This window comes from Ursus americanus, chromosome 14 (assembly GCF_024610735.1).
Source record: "Ursus americanus isolate L20-20 chromosome 14, mUrsAme1.1.p, whole genome shotgun sequence".
NCBI classification, from domain to species: Eukaryota; Metazoa; Chordata; class Mammalia; order Carnivora; family Ursidae; genus Ursus; species Ursus americanus.
In genome coordinates, this window is record NC_142140.1 from 69,783,609 (window position 1) to 69,800,709 (window position 17,101).

At 44.1% G+C, this 17,101-nt stretch overlaps 1 protein-coding gene across 8 annotated transcripts in view; it reads right to left on the minus strand.

Moving 5' to 3' along the window:
- Positions 1-17,101, minus strand: part of SPECC1 (sperm antigen with calponin homology and coiled-coil domains 1) — a 257,749-nt gene that overhangs the window by 39,809 nt on the left and 200,839 nt on the right. Inside the window, exon 14 of one of the 8 annotated variants that reach the window (XM_045778243.2) lies at positions 505-17,069. The exons of the other annotated variants lie outside the window; for them this stretch is intronic. Within the exon in view, the coding sequence (XP_045634199.2) occupies positions 16,914-17,069 (156 nt within the window). The 3' untranslated portion in view covers positions 505-16,913. Of the gene's footprint in view, positions 1-504; positions 17,070-17,101 lie in introns of those variants that run through there. 8 annotated transcript variants of the gene reach the window in all.

The following is a 17,101-nucleotide window of genomic DNA, read 5'->3' on the forward strand; positions in this document are numbered from 1 at the left end:
AACGCTCTGGGTTCTCATTTGTCAGAAGGAGTCAAGAGTCTTGTATGGATCTGTCCTGTATCCCAGAGGATAATATGTTCCTGCTGGCTAAAAACTGTCACCAACCCTACTGGAGAAGGCAGAAAAACACCTATTGTATTTTTTGACCGTGTATAAATGACCATGTATAAACGATACAGGGTTTCAGTGCTTGCTGACATCTCAACAAAACACCAGGTCTTATTAACACAAAAATTCATTTATACCTAAGCCAGGCAACAACAAGAAGCCAAATGTCCCTTTGTTACTAACAGAGTATAAAAATATGCTTCAGCTGCTGGGGCGCCTGGGTGGCACAGCGGTTAAGCGTCTGCCTTCGGCTCAGGGCGTGATCCCGGCGTTATGGGATCGAGCCCCACATCAGGCTCTTCTGCTATGAGCCTGCTTCTTCCTCTCCCACTCCCCCTGCTTGTGTTCCCTCTCTCGCTGGCTGTCTCTATCTCTGTCAGATAAATAAATAAAATCTTAAAAAAAAAAAAAATGCTTCAGCTGGGTATTATATGCAACTGGTGAATCACTAAATTCTACCCCTGAAACTAATGATACAGTACATGTTAACTAAATTGAATTTAAATTAAAAAAAACTATAAAAACAACAACAAAAATAAATAAATAAATAAATTCAATATACTTCATATTAAATAATGACCATAATTAAGCAGCGATGTTCCCCCAGGAATAATATATGTACTAGACCAAGTTGGGATTTTGCTCCCATGAGGAAATCTGTTACATAATGTAATACACATTTATGTCAATTACATAAATGGGTTGAAAGAGAAAACACCTTATGTATTACTCAACATATGCCAGAAAGGAATTTGATATAATTCTTATCTATTTCCAGATTAAAAAGAAAAAATCTCAGTAAACTCGGAACAGAGCTAAGCTTCCTTTAACTGAGAGAGTATTTACTAGGAAACAAAACAAAAATATATTTAAAGGTACGATACTACTGTGAATGGAAAACAAGACAAGAATAGCCAACATCAATGGTAGTATTCAACATTTTCCGGACTTTCATGAATGCAATAAAAAAAAAAAGTACAAGAGGTATACGTATTGGAAAGAAGGAAAAAAATAAGAATTATTTGCAACAGTTTGCCTCAACAACTCTAGAAAATTGACAAATAAAATCAAATAACGAGAAACGTCGAGATGGAAAAATTGTCATCTGTGACAATGACAGCTAACAGGAGCCCCTCCTGTGGTACAGCACAGTGGACGGAACTTTCTCATTTTCCTGCACACGAGCAGTGTGTGGTGAAGAACCAGATGAGTCAGTGGAAGACTAGAACGTCAGATATCTCCTAAGCTCCTGTTTACACCTGGGTCTACCAGGTACTCGAACAGAGTGCTAAGTAAATGATAAACAAATGGCTATCCACTCAGGAAAAAAGTTATAGTTCTACATATAGTACAATAAACACAAACTGCAAAAAAAGAAAGATTTAAATATTTTAAAAAAGGATGATCTGGAACCCTGGTGACGGATAAAGGCTGATATTTTAATGTATAAAGAGCTCTGCGACTTCAAGGTAAAGCAGATCGAACACATGGACTTACTTTCATTTCCTCCTGAAGTCCCGCAAGACCACAGAAAAAAGAGATTGCTTTTTTCCCCCAAAGGTGTTAACTGATGAGCAAAAAAGGAAAGAGGAAAAGAAATAAAGTTCTGGCATCTGATAAGCAAACAGACCAGAAGTAACTAACATAACGGACCTAACAAAACTAAATCCCAAGCCAGCAATGGGAAGAGCAAAGATCCAACCTGATTTTAGTGCAAAATTTCCCAAAGGCTCAGAAAATAGATGGTGCAAGGCACTTCAGGAGGTGAGAAGGAAGGTGGTTAAAAACCGGACTGGCTTAGATCCATCTACAAGGCCATTCAAGTCAACTGAAGCCTAGGGAGTAAAATGGTGTCTCTGGACAGGGTGGGTATTGGGCATAATTCTTACTTCTAGATTTAAAAACAAATTCTCAGTAAACACAAAACAAAAGCAAGCTTCCTTTAGTTAAGAGAGCATTTATCAGCAAACGATTGTGAAAATTAATAAAGGGAACTCTCACTGAGATGGAGTAGGAAAGACAGAAGGGGAGGATGGAGCGGGAGCCTACCACTCAAGGTCAACTGCAGGAAAAGTTGTCAATTACAGACCTCAGAAGAATCCTGGACAGGAGAGACCCGTTACAGGATGGACACAGTATCTCCTACAAGAAACCGACTATCCCTGCAACTCGGACAATGAGAAAGAAACTGTGGTCACCCTGAACTCTTGCTCTTTCTCCAATAGACTTTTGTTGAAAACAACTCCTCCCAACTTCCCCCTTCTTCTCCATAAAATAATGTTCTTCTCTTGTTTGTTTGTTTGTTTTGGACTTGTCTATGGTTTTGCCATAGCTTGCTTATCCCAAATTGCAATCCTTTGTTATTCCTGAATAAACCCATTTTTTTTTCTGGTAAAATGACTATCTTATTTTTAAGGTTAACACAATATAAAAATGACATTTCATGGTGAGGCACGAGTGATGCCCTGAAAACAGGGGAACCAAGGGGACTCTGCAGGGTACCCAGGTGGTCAACAGACCCTCCCAGGCACCCGTGCTCTTCTCTGCTCCCCCAAACCCTGGCTACCAGGATGGTGCCCTCAGCCAGAAGACCGGAAGGTCCTTCTCTGGGGAATCTGAGCAGCCCAACAGGACAGATGCGAAGACACAGACACCAGGAGTCCATCAGGGACATGGCACAGGCACAGCACTCTACAGTGAAGACCACAGTCACAAGCCTCACAAGCGAGCCAGGAGCCACCAGTCAGCTTTGGAGGGTCCCACACTTATATGAGAGCAACCACTACTCAAGGACTAGGACTTTTCCGATAAAGTCTCTAGCGCACAGACAGAGATCAAGCAATAACAAAACAAAGAAACCTGGAGGAAAGAACTTAGGCAGGGAGAAGATTTAGGGATAAAAGCCACCTATCGTTCTGGGCAAAATTAACAGAAGATATCCCATCTATGAAACAAAACCAGAAATGCTATAAAAAACACAGGGTCCGAAAAAGAACTCCTTGAATGTACAAATAGGACTGCGGATAGATTCAATGGAGTATTATTCAGCCTTAGAAAGGAAGGAGATTCCTGACACACGTACCACATGAATGAACCTGGAGGACATTCTTCTGGGTGAAATAAGCCAGTCACAAAAGGACAAATACCGCATGCTTCCACTTCTATGGGACTATCTAGAGACATCAAAACCACAGAGATAGAAAGAAGGCGGGCTGCCGGTGCTGGGGAGAGGGGATGGGGAGTTACTGTTTAATGTGTCCAGTTTCAGTTTGGGAAGATTTGAGATTGACCGCACAACAGTGTGAATATACCAAATACTGAACTGGGCACTTAAAAATGGTTAAGATGATAAATTTTATTTTATGCATATTTTACCACAGTTAAAGATTTTAAAAGATGAATGAGGTGAAAAAATATGATAGCAGAAATGAAACATTTAAGAGATGTTAGAACACTAAGGAAGTCTCTCAGTAAACCGTGAAACAAAGAGATGGAAGAAAGGTGAAAAGAGATGATAATTAGGAGGCCAGGCTAGGAGGAGTACCAGAAAAAGAAAACAGAAAGGAGGAAATTTGCAAAAAAATAATTCAAGAAAATAGGAACAGGAGTTATCTTACCAAAAGAGTACAAGGAGTACCCAGAATGATAGAAAAAAAGAAAGAAAGACCCACATCAAGGCACATCACCCTGAAATATTAGAAGGCTGAGGACAACTGGAAGCTCCTACAAGCTTTTGGAGAGGGGAAAAAAAAGGTCTCATAAAGAAGTTTTGGAATTATTTGTTCTCACTGCAACACTGGAAACCAGAAGACAATGGAGCAATGCCTACAAAATTATGAACAAAATTTTATAACCTAAAATTTTATACCCAATTGAACTATCATGTGTCAGAGTCAAATAAAGATAAAGGTCATAAAAAATTTTTTTTTGCAAGGTCATAAAATTTTACCTTCCAGGAACCCTTGCTCAGAGAGACAATGGAGGAACCAAAACAAGGAAGGCAGGAAAAAGAAAGGAATAGGGCCAGGGCCCAGGACACAGAAGATAAAAAAAAGAGAGGGACACCTGGGTGGCTCAGTCAGTTAAGCATGTGACTCTTGATTTCAGCTCAGGTCGTGATCTCAGGGTCACAAGATGGAGCCCCTCACTGGGCTTCACACTGGGCATGGATCCTACTTAAGACTCTCTCTCTCCCTCTGCCCCTCTGCAACCGCTCAAGGGCGGGCACACACACACACACACACACACACACACACGTGTGCTCCCTCTCTCTAAAAAAGAGAGAAGCAAAGGTAGAATGGTGAAGAGAGACCCCAGTTTGAGAGCTGTGCACCAGGCAAGGACGATAAACCATGTTGGAGGAGGTCAGACGTCTTCAGGAGATTCCCTCAAGGTGAACCTAGTGGAATCTTTGACTTGTATGACATAAGCGGATATTTCATAAGCGTTTGGAATATATTAGTGATTATTACATAAAAAAACTAAAGTAAACAACAGAACAAAAAGATAATTATGAGAAAAACAAAGGTTGTACAGAAAAGAAAAAAATAATTTATGTACTATTATGTGGCTTATCTATGAATAACATTTATATCCCCTAAATATAAGTTCCAAATATGCACAACTACATGGGGAGAATGGGAAGACAAGAAAGGAGGGGTGAAAAAGAGATAAACACTCATCTTTCATAGTAGGAGATCAAGGTACAAAATCTAAAATAGAAAACAAGAAACCCTACATCAAAAACTAAGGGTACACTGTATGGTGACTAACATAACATAATAAAAAATCATTATTAAAAAAATAATAAAATAAAATAAAATTAAAAAAAAGAAAACAAGAAACAGCAGCATAGGCACGCTATTTAGCGATGTGGAGGTAAACTGCAAAGAATCATCAGATCAGTGAAATGAAAGAACCCACCCTAAGAGAATAGAACTCTCCGGGGCTCCTACAGATTGCTATGGACCGGACTGTGTCCCCCCCACAAAGTTGTATGTTGAAGCCCCAACCCCCGGGTGATGGTATTTGGAGGTGGGGCCTTTGGGAGGTGATTGGCTTTAGATAAGACACCGATGAGATTAGTGTCCTTTCAGTAAGAGCTCAGGGAGAACCCCCCCCCATTATCACTTCCAGAGCCCTGTGAAGTAAGTATTAGTTGTGTAAACCCCCAAGTTTGTGGTGTTCTGTTACAGCAGCTAAGACTTAGATCTTCCATTATGGGCACGTGTAAGTTTGATAAAAATACAACAAAAAGGGCTCTTATATACTTTGAGGTGAAAAAAAAAGATGTGAATACAAAAGCAAACAAAGCAATTGTGCTAGTATTTAACAGAAGATAGATTTCATTTCATACATAAGTCGCTAACAAACTGATGAAAGGTGCTCAACTTGTATCCGTAATGAAAAATTAAAAGGGACGCCATTTTCTCCTCTTGGATTGGGAAAGATGAAGGGAGTATCTATACCTGATAGTGGACCAGGCAGGAGGAAACGGGCACTCCTGTACATTGTTTAAGGGATGGAAGCTTTGGGGCGCCTGGGTGGCACAGCGGTTAAGCATCTGCCTTCGGCTCAGGGCGTGATCCCGGCGTTCTGGGATCGAGCCCCACATCAGGCTCCTCCGCTGGGAGCCTGCTTCTTCCTCTCCCACTCCCCCTGCTCGTGTTCCCTCTCTCGCTGGCTGTCTCTCTCTGTCAAATAAGTAAATAAAATCTTTAAAAAAACAAAACGAAAAAAACCCAAAACGTCTTCGCAAACCATCGTGTCTCACACGCAGCCGCAGAGACGCTGCGTGAAAAAAGGCCTCATAAGATCTGAGGCCAGTGATGACATTCATCTTCCCCTGAGAATCTATATAATATATAACAAAGTCAGGAAAAAAACCACTTTGATGACAATAAATAAATCAAAGCATTGTACGTTCTTTGAATTGTGCATGTGGCCCTCCAGAGACCCGTCTCAAAAAAGAAAACAACAAACAGAGCTCCGCAGGGCCTGGTATTCCACAGGCCGCTAGCTACTGGACGAGCATATGCTCATACTTGTCTGTGGGAACTCAGAGACAGAAAAACAGAAGTTGCCCGCGATGTGGGTGTTCTTTCCAGATGCAAAATAAGATTTGTTTTGGACAACACAAAGATCGCTTTTTTCCTCTCACAGAGAAGAATACATAGCTCCCAGCTCATGGGCTCAAAACAGGCTCAAAGAGGTTTGTCTGTGCCTCCCTGATACCACAGCTATCCCTCGCTAGCCCAGGTCTTGCAACACGAATTTGGAAACCGCACAGACTCAGGTTTTGAGGTCAACCTTTCACTCGCTAACACTTGCGTCTTGCTCTCTGAAATCCAAGAACCACATACGATTTGAATAACAGAAGATACTTGTGTACATCTGTATCTCATGGAGGGGTCCGCCAACTTTTTCTGGAAAGGGCCACACGGTAAATAATTTTGGTTTGTAGGTCATACAGCCAAAAAGGCTCTACTGTAATGACTCATCCCTGCAGTTGTAGCACAAGAGAGCTACAGGCAAAATGTTTAGGGATGGCTGCACCTGTGTTCCAATAAAACTTTATTTATAAGAACATGTAGTGGGCTCGATTTGGGCCCAGGGCCATCGTTGGCTGAACACTGATCTGAGTTGAGGCTTAAATCTCCTGTTACAGGATGAGACCTACATTATTACTATATCAAATGGCAAAAGCTTTGAGAATACCAAGTGTTCACTTTACTGTCTTTAAAAAGTAAGATGGGGCCAGGCCAAGAGAAAATTCTGAGTTATAGCAGGTGAAACTCAGGGAAAGGACGTTGGAAAGGACATCACTTGGAAAAGTGCCATCCTTCTTTTTTTTTCCTTTTCCATTCCCCTTTCCTTTCCTTCCTTTCTTCCTTTCCTTCTTTAAAAAAGATTTTATTTATTTGTTTGAGAGACAGCGAGAGATGGGGAGAGAGAGAGCAAGAGCGTGCACAAGCCAGGGAAGAGGCAGAGGAAGGTAGAAGCAGACTCCCCACTGAGCAGGGAGGCCGATTTGGGGCTCGATCCCAGGACCCTGAGATCATGACCTGAGCCAAAGGCAGACACTTAACTGACTGCGCCACCCAGGTACCCCTGTCATGATATATGTTTGATGCAAAGAATATATCTGGGTTATGAATCATAACAATAAAGTGAATACCTGTGAATCCCACTGCCCAACTAAATAAAAATTAGAGTACCTTGTGCATCTCTCTGTTTTACTGTTTTATTTCAATTAGTTTTTAATATACAAGGTAGTTACACAGCTACGTTTTTTAAAGTTCTATTGCTAAGACTTTAAAATTTAAATTCCAATTTCCTACCTACCCCTACCCACCCCTTACCTGTCATCTTCCTGATGCCCTATGTAAGCTCTTCCTACTGCTGTTTTAAAAAACAAATAATAGGGGCGCCTGGGTGGCTCAGTCATTAAGCGTCTGCCTTCAGCTCAGGGTGTGATCCCAGGGTCCTGGGATCGAGCCCCGCATCAGGCTCTTCCACAGGGAGCCTGTTTCTTCCTCTCCCACTCCCCCTGCTTGTGTTCCCTCTCTCGCTGGCAAATAAATAAATAAAATTTAAAAACCCCCAAATAATAGCTTCACTGAGATATAATTCACACACCATAGAGTTAACTTTTTGAAATGTACAATCCAGTAGCTTTTAGTTGATTCACAAGGTTGTGCAACTACTACCACTATCCAAACCCAGAACATTTTCATCAGTCCCAAAAGGAAGCCCATGCCGGGTCACTGCTGATTCCCATACCCCCAGCCCCTGGCAACCACTAATTTGCTTTCTGACGCTACGAATTTGCATACTCTGGACAATTCATATATGTAGAATCATAAAATATGTGATTTTTTGCATCTGGCTTCTTTCTTTAAAAAGATGCAATTTTAGGGACGCCCGAGTGGCTCAGTTGGTTAAGCGTCTGCCTTCCGCTCAGGTCACGATCTCGGAATCCTGGGATTGAGCCCTGCATGGGGCTCCCTGCTCAGGAGGGAGTTTGCTTCTCCCTCTCCCCCTCACCCCTGCTCCTGCTCTCTCGCTCTCTCAAATAAATACATAAAATCTTTTTTTTTAAAGATGCCATTTTAAAAATAATTTTTTTGTTAAAAATTTACATGCTCATTGTAGAAAACGAACTACAGAAAAGCATGAATAAAATTTCAGTATTTAGCCAGAGATAATCACTGCTAACATTTGTATAACATTTTTATAAATTTCTTTTTATAGAATTGGATACTATGTAGACTGTTTTAGAATCTGATTTTTTACTTAATGTGCACATTTTTCCCAGCACCTTTAAATACATTTGCCCAAAGCATGATTTTTAAAGGCTTTATAATATTCCACACACTATATCATAATTTTTAAAATTTGTCTCTTCTTGGAAATTTGTATCACTTTCAGTTTTTGCAAAATGATTTTAAATAAATAAAACTATAATAAACTTGCTTCGCAGGCATCCATAATTATATCCTTGAAATAAATACCTAGAAACATAATTTCTGTGTTAAAGGGCATATTGACTTTGAGATTCCTGATACGAAAGCTACATTTCCCTCCCAAAAGGTGGGATTCAACTACACTCCCATCAATGGTAGAACAGGATTCTCATTTTGCCCAGCTCATCACTTAAGAAAAATCTTCTGAGACGGTAAGCAAAGAAATGACATCTCCTTCTTTTATTTGTATTTCTTTAACTACAAGTGAGACTGAATGCTTCGCTTAAAAATTTTTAAATAATTTTAAATTATTATTAAATTAATTATTATTTTGTAATATAAATTAATTATTAAATTAATAATTATTTAATTATTAAAATAACAAATTAATACTTTTTGGCTATTTGGAGCACCTGGGTGGCTCAGTCAGTTAAGCAGCTGCCTTCGGTTTAGGTCATGATCTTGGGGTCCTGGGATCGAGCCCCACATCAGGCTCCCTGCTCAGTGGGGAGTCTGCTTCTCCCTCTGCCCCTCCCCCTGCTCATGCTGTCTCTCTCTTGCAAAAATAAATGAATAAAAACTTAAAAAAATAAATAAAAGATTCTCTTTCACTCTGCCCCTCCCCCCGCTTGCTTGCTCTAAAAAAAAAGAAAGAAAACAAATATTTGGGCTCTTTATAACTATCATGCCTGTTAGTGCTTAAAAATATATTTACATGGGGGGTGCCTGGGTGGTGCAGTCGTTAAGCATCTGCCTTCGGCTCAGGGCGTGATCCCAGCATTCTGGGATCGAGCCCCACATCAGGCTCTTCTGCTAGGAGTCTGCTTCTTCCTCTCCCACTCCCCCTGCTTGTGTTCCCTCTCTCGCTGGCTGCCTCTGTCAAATAAATAAATAAAATCCTTTAAAAAAAAATAAAATAAAATAAAATAAATAAATAAATAAATTTACATGGCCTTCACCATACTGAGCTCAAGGCCCTGCAGCCATGAAGGCTGTTAGAGCCTGCCTTGAAGGGAAGGTATTCAAACCTCTGGGAAGACGAGAGGATCACTACTGCGCTAGAGACCAGGGAGGAATGCAAGGGAACACCCAGGGCAAAGGTGCGCATGACTTCCGGTGTCACCAGCCACTCTCCTCTGGGGTGCGGCAAAGGCCAAGCCGCCATCCCTCGTTTTGTGCTTGAACTCCCGCCCAGAAGCCTCGAGCCCCATTTCCACCGGGAATGAACCCATGATCCACTCTCCAGTCTGGTCCCGACCCACCATGTACCTTGCCCACCGTCACGCCCAGCCGCCCACGCCTGCATTCCCTCGCGCTAACACAGCAGGCTGCTTTCTGCCTCAACCTCTTGCGCTCACTGTTCCCTCTGCCTGGGACTCCTTCCACCTCAGCTCCACGGGGCTGGCTCTTCCTGTCGTTCTGGGCTGAAGGTGCACATCTTTCTCGGACAGGCCTTTCCAATCTAGGCTGCCCCCGGTCACCCTGCACTGTCCTGCTCCACGAGGTCCTTGGGCCTGTGCCCCCGGCCCTTCTCTTTTCTTTCTTTGTCGTCTGGCCCCCTTTGCTGTCTGTCTGGACCTGGCTGCTGAGCACAGTATCCAGCAGGTGTTCAGTCTATATTTGCTGAGTAGATGCGTGTTTTTATAAAATCAGTTTGGTGACCCGCACACCCCAACCTTGGGCTAAAACTAGTCTGATCATCCCATGATCAATGTTCACTTAACTGTCTCGGGTCATCGTCGGAGGTGTCCCCACGACGTTCTCCCTGCTGGGAGCCCTCTCCTGAGCTGGTGGCCTCAGCCTGACGTGACACCGCTCCTAAGGGGACAGCAGAATCTAGTTCTTAACGACCGCAGCCCCCGAGGCCACAGCCAGGTCCCATCCGTGCTTCTTGGTACCTCACTCCTCCGGTCTCAGTGCTGGTGAAGTAAAATGAGAAGCCCCTCAAACTTGGATCCAGCCTTGGTTAAAATTAAAAGATAAAATGGGAATCACAATGCTACGGTGATGGATGATCTGGGGAAAAAACAGTGCTGTTGACAACTGAAGTTTCTTACTAAATTGCCTTACTTAAATTATCTTAGTAAAGATAAGGAAGAGATGACTAGGATATTTATACACCGGTGACTACAGAAGCATCGTGAAGAAAAACACCCGAAAGGGCAAAGGTCTTATCTGAGTTTAAACCCATGGAGCTTCTGTTACTGTCAGAAATGTTATTTTGTTCAGTTTCCTGAGAAGGAGTAAGGAGCTCGTGGGCTTTTCAACTGTTCACCCAAAGCTTCTGGCTTAATCTCTCAGGGATTCAGCCTTTCCCTATGAAGCATACCCTGGCAACAAAGATTATGAGAGAGGTTACCAGATACTTACCAACATACAGAATATGTTATCAGAAAACGGAGGTTCACTTAAGCAAGAAATGACCTCGAGAGACTTGAGATAAATACCCACTGCTCTCAGTCTCTCTCTTACGTATGTGTGGTGTGGATTTTTCTCGTTTGTCAGGAAACTTCTGACTCATTTGGTCTAGCCTTATAGAGTCTGAAATAGCAGTGCCTCTAGCAAATCCAAATCCACCTATGAAAGCTTGTTCTCCATGGCGTCTGTGCGCCAACGGGAACTTTCTAGCACTAAGGCGTTGGGAGTGCCGAGGTCCTCCCAATACCCAGAAAACACTCTGGGTGGCAGCGCCCCGCAGTTGTGAAGTCAACCGGTTTGGCGCTGCAGTGTCCTCTGTCATTTTTCTCCCTGTCCTGCAGCCTCTGACCTCAGCAAGGCCAAGGATGGTCAGTGTGCTTGGCCTTCTGCCCTCCCTTCGCTGAGGGACCCGGCCTGGGACGCACTCTGGTGAGTGGGTGGAATTCAGCTATAAATCTCTGCAGAGTCCTCGTCCCTCCCAAGAAGCATGACGAGGCACAGCCACCCCAGACGTCTGCAGGTGGCACCTTGGCTGTGTTCCCAGGGCCCCGTTGTGCCCTGGTCACCATGGCCAACACTGGTGATTAGGTCAAGGTCACAGGGCAAATTTAAAAGGATGAGCTCTGCCAACACCCTGAGTGAACTTTAAGCTTCGGGAAGCTGGTTCTGGCCCAGGGCCTCCAGGGAAGAGCCCAGCTGAGCTCACCAGGACTTCTGACCCACAGAGCAGTGAGCTAATAATAAATGTCGTTTCAGCCACTCAATTTGTACTAAATCACAGCAACAGAAAACTAAGAGTGGAGTGGCTGGGATCACAAGGTCACAGAGAGAATCCCATAGTTTCTTCCTCAGGGTCAGATTATTTACTTTTCCTAGATGATCAACCTGTGACGTCTTCTTCAGGACATTAAGTGTTCTCGTGGTTCATGTCCGTTGGTGCTTCTAATTTTTTACAACACACAGGCTTTTGGCAAGTTGAGATCCAGAACTGAAAGGGTTTTCTTTGGCGGAGGTGAGACTCTTAGATCTGAGGTTCTCAAGGCTGCCTGCATATCAGAATGACCTGAGGCCCAGGATCCCTGCTTGGGAGACTGTAATTCCTCAGATCGCTCAGCTGACACCTGATTTCAAGCTGCATCACGCTGGACTTGTGACCTCTAAGTCATTCTGATGTGCAGGCAGCTTTGAGAATGATCCCTGGGCAGCAGCATTCTCAGACACCCCCATGCTCTCTACTCCCTAGTGTTTCTCCCTTGATCATGTTATGTCATGTGGCAAAAGGATTTGACAGACGGAATTAAGCTTGCTAATGAACTGGCCCTAAAACAGAGAGATTCTCTGGGTGGGCCTCACCTCATCACAGGAGGCTTTGTTTATTTATTAAAAACATTTTTTTTAAAGGATTATATTTATTAGAGAGAGAGAAAGCACAAACAAGGGCAGCGGAAGGCAGACAGAGAATCAGGCTCCCTGCTCAGCATGGGCTGATCGATGCGGGGCTCGATCCCAGGACCCTGAGATCGTGACCTGAGCCGAAGGCAGACGCTTCACCGACTGAGCCACCCAGGCGTCCTGAGGCTTTATTTAAAGCAGAGTTTTCTCGGGCTGCAGAAAACTGGTTGACTTCACAACTTCGGGGTACTGCCCCCCATGGTGTTTTCTGGCTGTTGGTAGGACCTCAGCACTCTGACACCTTATTGCTAGAAAGTCCTGGTTTCCTTGCTGGCTATCAGTCAGGGACCTCTCCAGCTCCCGATGGGCCCCCTTCACCTTCAAGCCCACCCATGGTGTACTGAGTCCTTATGATGCTTCCGAGGAAACTCCGGCTTTTAAAGCATTCATGTGTTAGGTCTACCCAGATCATCTCCCTTGTCCCATACGTAGGGAGGAGATTATTTAAGGGTGAGGGTCGCTTGGGGTCGTTCTTAGAACCCTGCCTATCACATCCACCGTCTTGTCTTCTGGCCCCTTGAGAACCCTTTCTGGTAATTACATGAGAGGTGTAAATTTAGTTGTAACCCCAAAGAAGGAATTAAAGGCAGATTACAAAAGGGAGAGGTAGGGTTCCATGGGTCCGATCTAACCTCGGCTCGGGATACAGTTAACAGGCAGCCCTTGCACTGAGAGTAATTTGCAAGGCCTTCCTGGAAGCCTGAGAAAAAAAATCCAAGGCAATTTTAAGTTGAGCAGAATGTCTAGAAAGGTCTCCTCTTTGCTGAGAACCACTTCCAGCTCAGTGCGGGCCTCACTCTGGACTGAGTGCGTGTTCATGTTCCTCCCCCGGATCTCAGTCCTGGGGTCACCGCAAGACACCCAAAGCTGAACCTGGGGCTCCGCAGAGGGTCTGACCCACAGCTCGAACTTCTCAGAGCGGCCACCCCGTGTTACTTAAACTCTAACTGACGCAGTTGTTAAAGTGATGATGTCCTCATTCCGACCTTCCAAGCCTAGTACTTGGCGTGGGATAGAAGATGCCAAGTCTTCCCCGTCCTCGGGGAAGGTGAGCCACAGCTCAAATGTCACCTGCCCGACCTTCGTATGACACTGGTGTCCACACATACCTGGCACTCCTAGGCCTCCTACCCCGACTTTTCTCCGCGGTACACTCGGATTTTATTTTTTAATTCGGATCGTCAGTCCCCGTGAAGATGGAAGCTCACGAGAGCAGAGATTCTGCCTGTTTTGTTCGCTGCTGATTTCCCAGATCCTGCAATATAACGTGGCACCAAATAGGCCCCTCCGTAAAAATTCACTGGATTAACACAGGGCGAGTTTTGACAGAACCTCTCATGTTCTACTTCGGTGGACTAAAAAGAAATGTCTTTCAAGTGAAAATGCATATGGCTTTGTTTTGTTTTGTTTTTTAACTGAGCTGTCTGAGTTTTGTACAACTTATTTTTGGCTTCCTGAGTTGGAGAGAACAAGCTTTAGAAGGCTTAAGAGGCGTCTCAGACAAACAGGTCTAGACAGAGGATATCTTGTGAGGAGTAAATACATCAGACACATATGATTTATGTTTGCCTCTAAATTTACAGAGATTTAACAACGAGTGAAAAATACTCTTCGGGCAGAATGAGTTTTGGGTTTCATCAGGCGTAAAATGCTTTGAAAACTCGTTCAAGATGTTCGCAAAACAAAACAAATCACTATAGCAGGAAATAGAATTCTCGCTCTTATGATGGGAAAAAGCTGACTGTGTAATCTCTCCCTGCAATCTAATTATAATAACACAACATGCCAAAGGGATAATTCCTTCTGGAGATTTTAATTGTCTTTTTGTGTCCATTTGGCACTTCCCTCGATCCACTTCTGTAAGGTGGGGAAATGACAGCGCGGTCAAGTGTCCGTGACTGCGAGCGGCTCAGCCACGGCCAAGACCTTGTTCCTGGCCTGAGCATCAGTCTTCTGTGACCGCTCCTACTTCCCTTACCCTAAAGCCTCCCGGGATCAGCTTTCTCTCCCCAACTCCTTAAGCTTTTCCATTTCCTCGGCAGCGTGGCTGACCTGCCGAGCGATGCCGCTGTTGGGGTGGCCTGCCTTTATGGGGTGCTTTCTACCCCCTGAGTGAGCTGAAGCAGACCGCGCACAGAGCGGCCAAAGGAGAAAACAATGCATCGGAAACAAAGCTCGTACTCTGGGAGTCTCTCTTACTGGCCACTAACCCAACTAATTTTTTTTTCTTTTTTAGCAGAAAACAGGGGGAAAAAAGGTAATGTCAAAGACACAAAATACTTCAATTCTTGGGTAGAATCTGATTTTAAGACCCTTGACTCCTGCTATTACAGAGACAATCCTGGCCCTGCTGCCGCTTAAGTATCTGGGCTGGCTCCTGGCCGAGGCCTTGTTCTCTTGCTCTGTTCTTTCTTTCTTTGTTCTTGCCCCCCTCAAAGCTTAAGGTTGGGGAGGGAGTGTTGGGTTGCCGAAACCCTCAGAATTTTTAGAAAAGTGGGGTAAACGTATGGGAAAGCGGGGCCTGAGTGGGGAGAAGGAAGGAGATGGCAATTTTTATTTTTATTATTTAATATTTATTTATTTATTTATTTATTTATTTATTTATTTATTTATCTGACTACTTACTTACTCACTTATTTACTTTAGTAATCTCTGCATCCAGAGTGGGGCTTGAACTCATGACCCCATGACCAAGAGTCACATGCTCTACTGACTGAGCCAGTCAGGTGCCCTGGAGATGGCTATTTTATTTTATTTTGTTTTTTTTTATTTTTATTTTTTTAAAGATTTTATTTATTTATTCAACAGAGAGAGAGACAGCCAGCGAGAGAGGGAACACAAGCACGGGGAGTGGGAGAGGAAGAAGCAGGCTCCCAGCGGAGGAGCCTGATGTGGGGCTCGATCCCATAACGCCGGGATCACGCCCTGACCCGAAGGCAGACGCCCAACCTCTGTGCCACCCAGGCGCCCCTATTTTGTCTTATTTTTAAAGATTTTATTTATTTATTTGTCAGAGAGAGAGAGCACAAGCAGGTGAAGCTGCAGGCAGAGGGAGAAGCAGGCTCCCTGCTGAGCAAGGATTCGATCCCAGGACCCTGGGATCATGACCTGGGCCGAAGGCAGACGCTTGACTGAGCCAGCCAGGTGCCCCGGAGATGGCAATTCTAAAGAGGGTGCCTAGTTAATGGGAAAGGAGACACAATGCAACTCACAGAAGAAACCACTGGAGAATATTTTTGTGTCCTCGGAACAAAGATTTCTGAAACAGGATGCAAAAAGCACTGATCACTGGGAAGAGACGGATAAAGGAGACTTCATTAAAATGAAAGACTTTGTTCAACGAAAAAGGGAAAATCCAATTGGAGCCACCCTGGGAGCTGATATTTGCAATGCATCTATTTGACAAAGGACGGGTACCCAGCACACATCAAGAGCTCCTGAAAGCTCCAGGTGTCCAGTCAGCATGTGGAAAAGTTCTCGGCCTCATCGGCCAGCAGGGGAGTGCAAACACCCAACCACAATGAGACACCACTACGCACTCATCCCAAGACTGGTGTTGTCAGTGCGAATGCAGAGAATCGCTCTCTCCTCACTTGCTGGGGGGAAGTACAACTGTACAGCTGTCTCAGAAACCTGTTTGGCACTATCTCCTGTGCCTGAACGTAGGCACACCCTGATGGCCCAGCAATTCCACTTCTCAGTGTAGATCCAGAAAGAATGAGCGGCACGTGTGTTCCGAGAGACACTGACAAGAACGTACCAGCACCACGTAACGACGGCCCCGAACTGGAAATAACTCATCCAGCAAGAATGGAAGGGGTAAATAAATAACGGGTGTGATCACACAACAGGTTCCAAAGGGTGAAGAGAAGGAACAAACTGGATAAGCCTTGATAACCTCATACCAGAGGAGAAAAGTCGGACGCAGATATGACCATTTTTTATGGCATTTATGTAAAGTTCAAGTGCAGGCAAAACTAATAGAGCATTTAGGGATGCCTGCTTTTTGTGGAAAACCACGAGGAAAAGAATTGAGGACAACAGCTGCCTTTGGGAGCGGGAAGGGGCTAGGATCAGAAAGTCACACGGAAGGTCTGGGGGAATTGGCAATGCTCTGTTTCTGGATGTGAGTAGTGATGGCCTGGGTTTTCACTTCATTAACAATCCGTGAAACTATAATTTATATTTGACGAATTTTTATCTTTGCTTATGATATTTCATAATAACAAAGCTTACACTTCTATCAAGTATGACTTCCTCATGTAACCTTCCCAGAAGACAAACACTGTCCTGATAAACTGAAGCTTAACTAAATGCAAACTGTTCTAAAGTAACAGAAAACTTTCGAATGGCCACCGAAGTGGGGCTTTTGTGTCAATTAGGGAAAGGCACCCTCTTTGGAAGGTGGTTCAGCAAAAGCTGTCTTCCCAGGACTGAAGCAGCCTGTCGGGGGCATTGCTTACGGAGTTCCTAGCTCCGCTGAGCAAAGAAAAAGGTGGCTCTGCCCACAGGAGACGCAGACCTGCTCTGAGGTACACGGTTTGTTGGGTGGAGCGCAGACTGGCTTTCAGGTCCACTCACCCCTTTGGGCACCACAGCACACCCTACCACCACTGGCGGCCCTCCCTAGGAGAACAGAAGGACAACAATTATACACC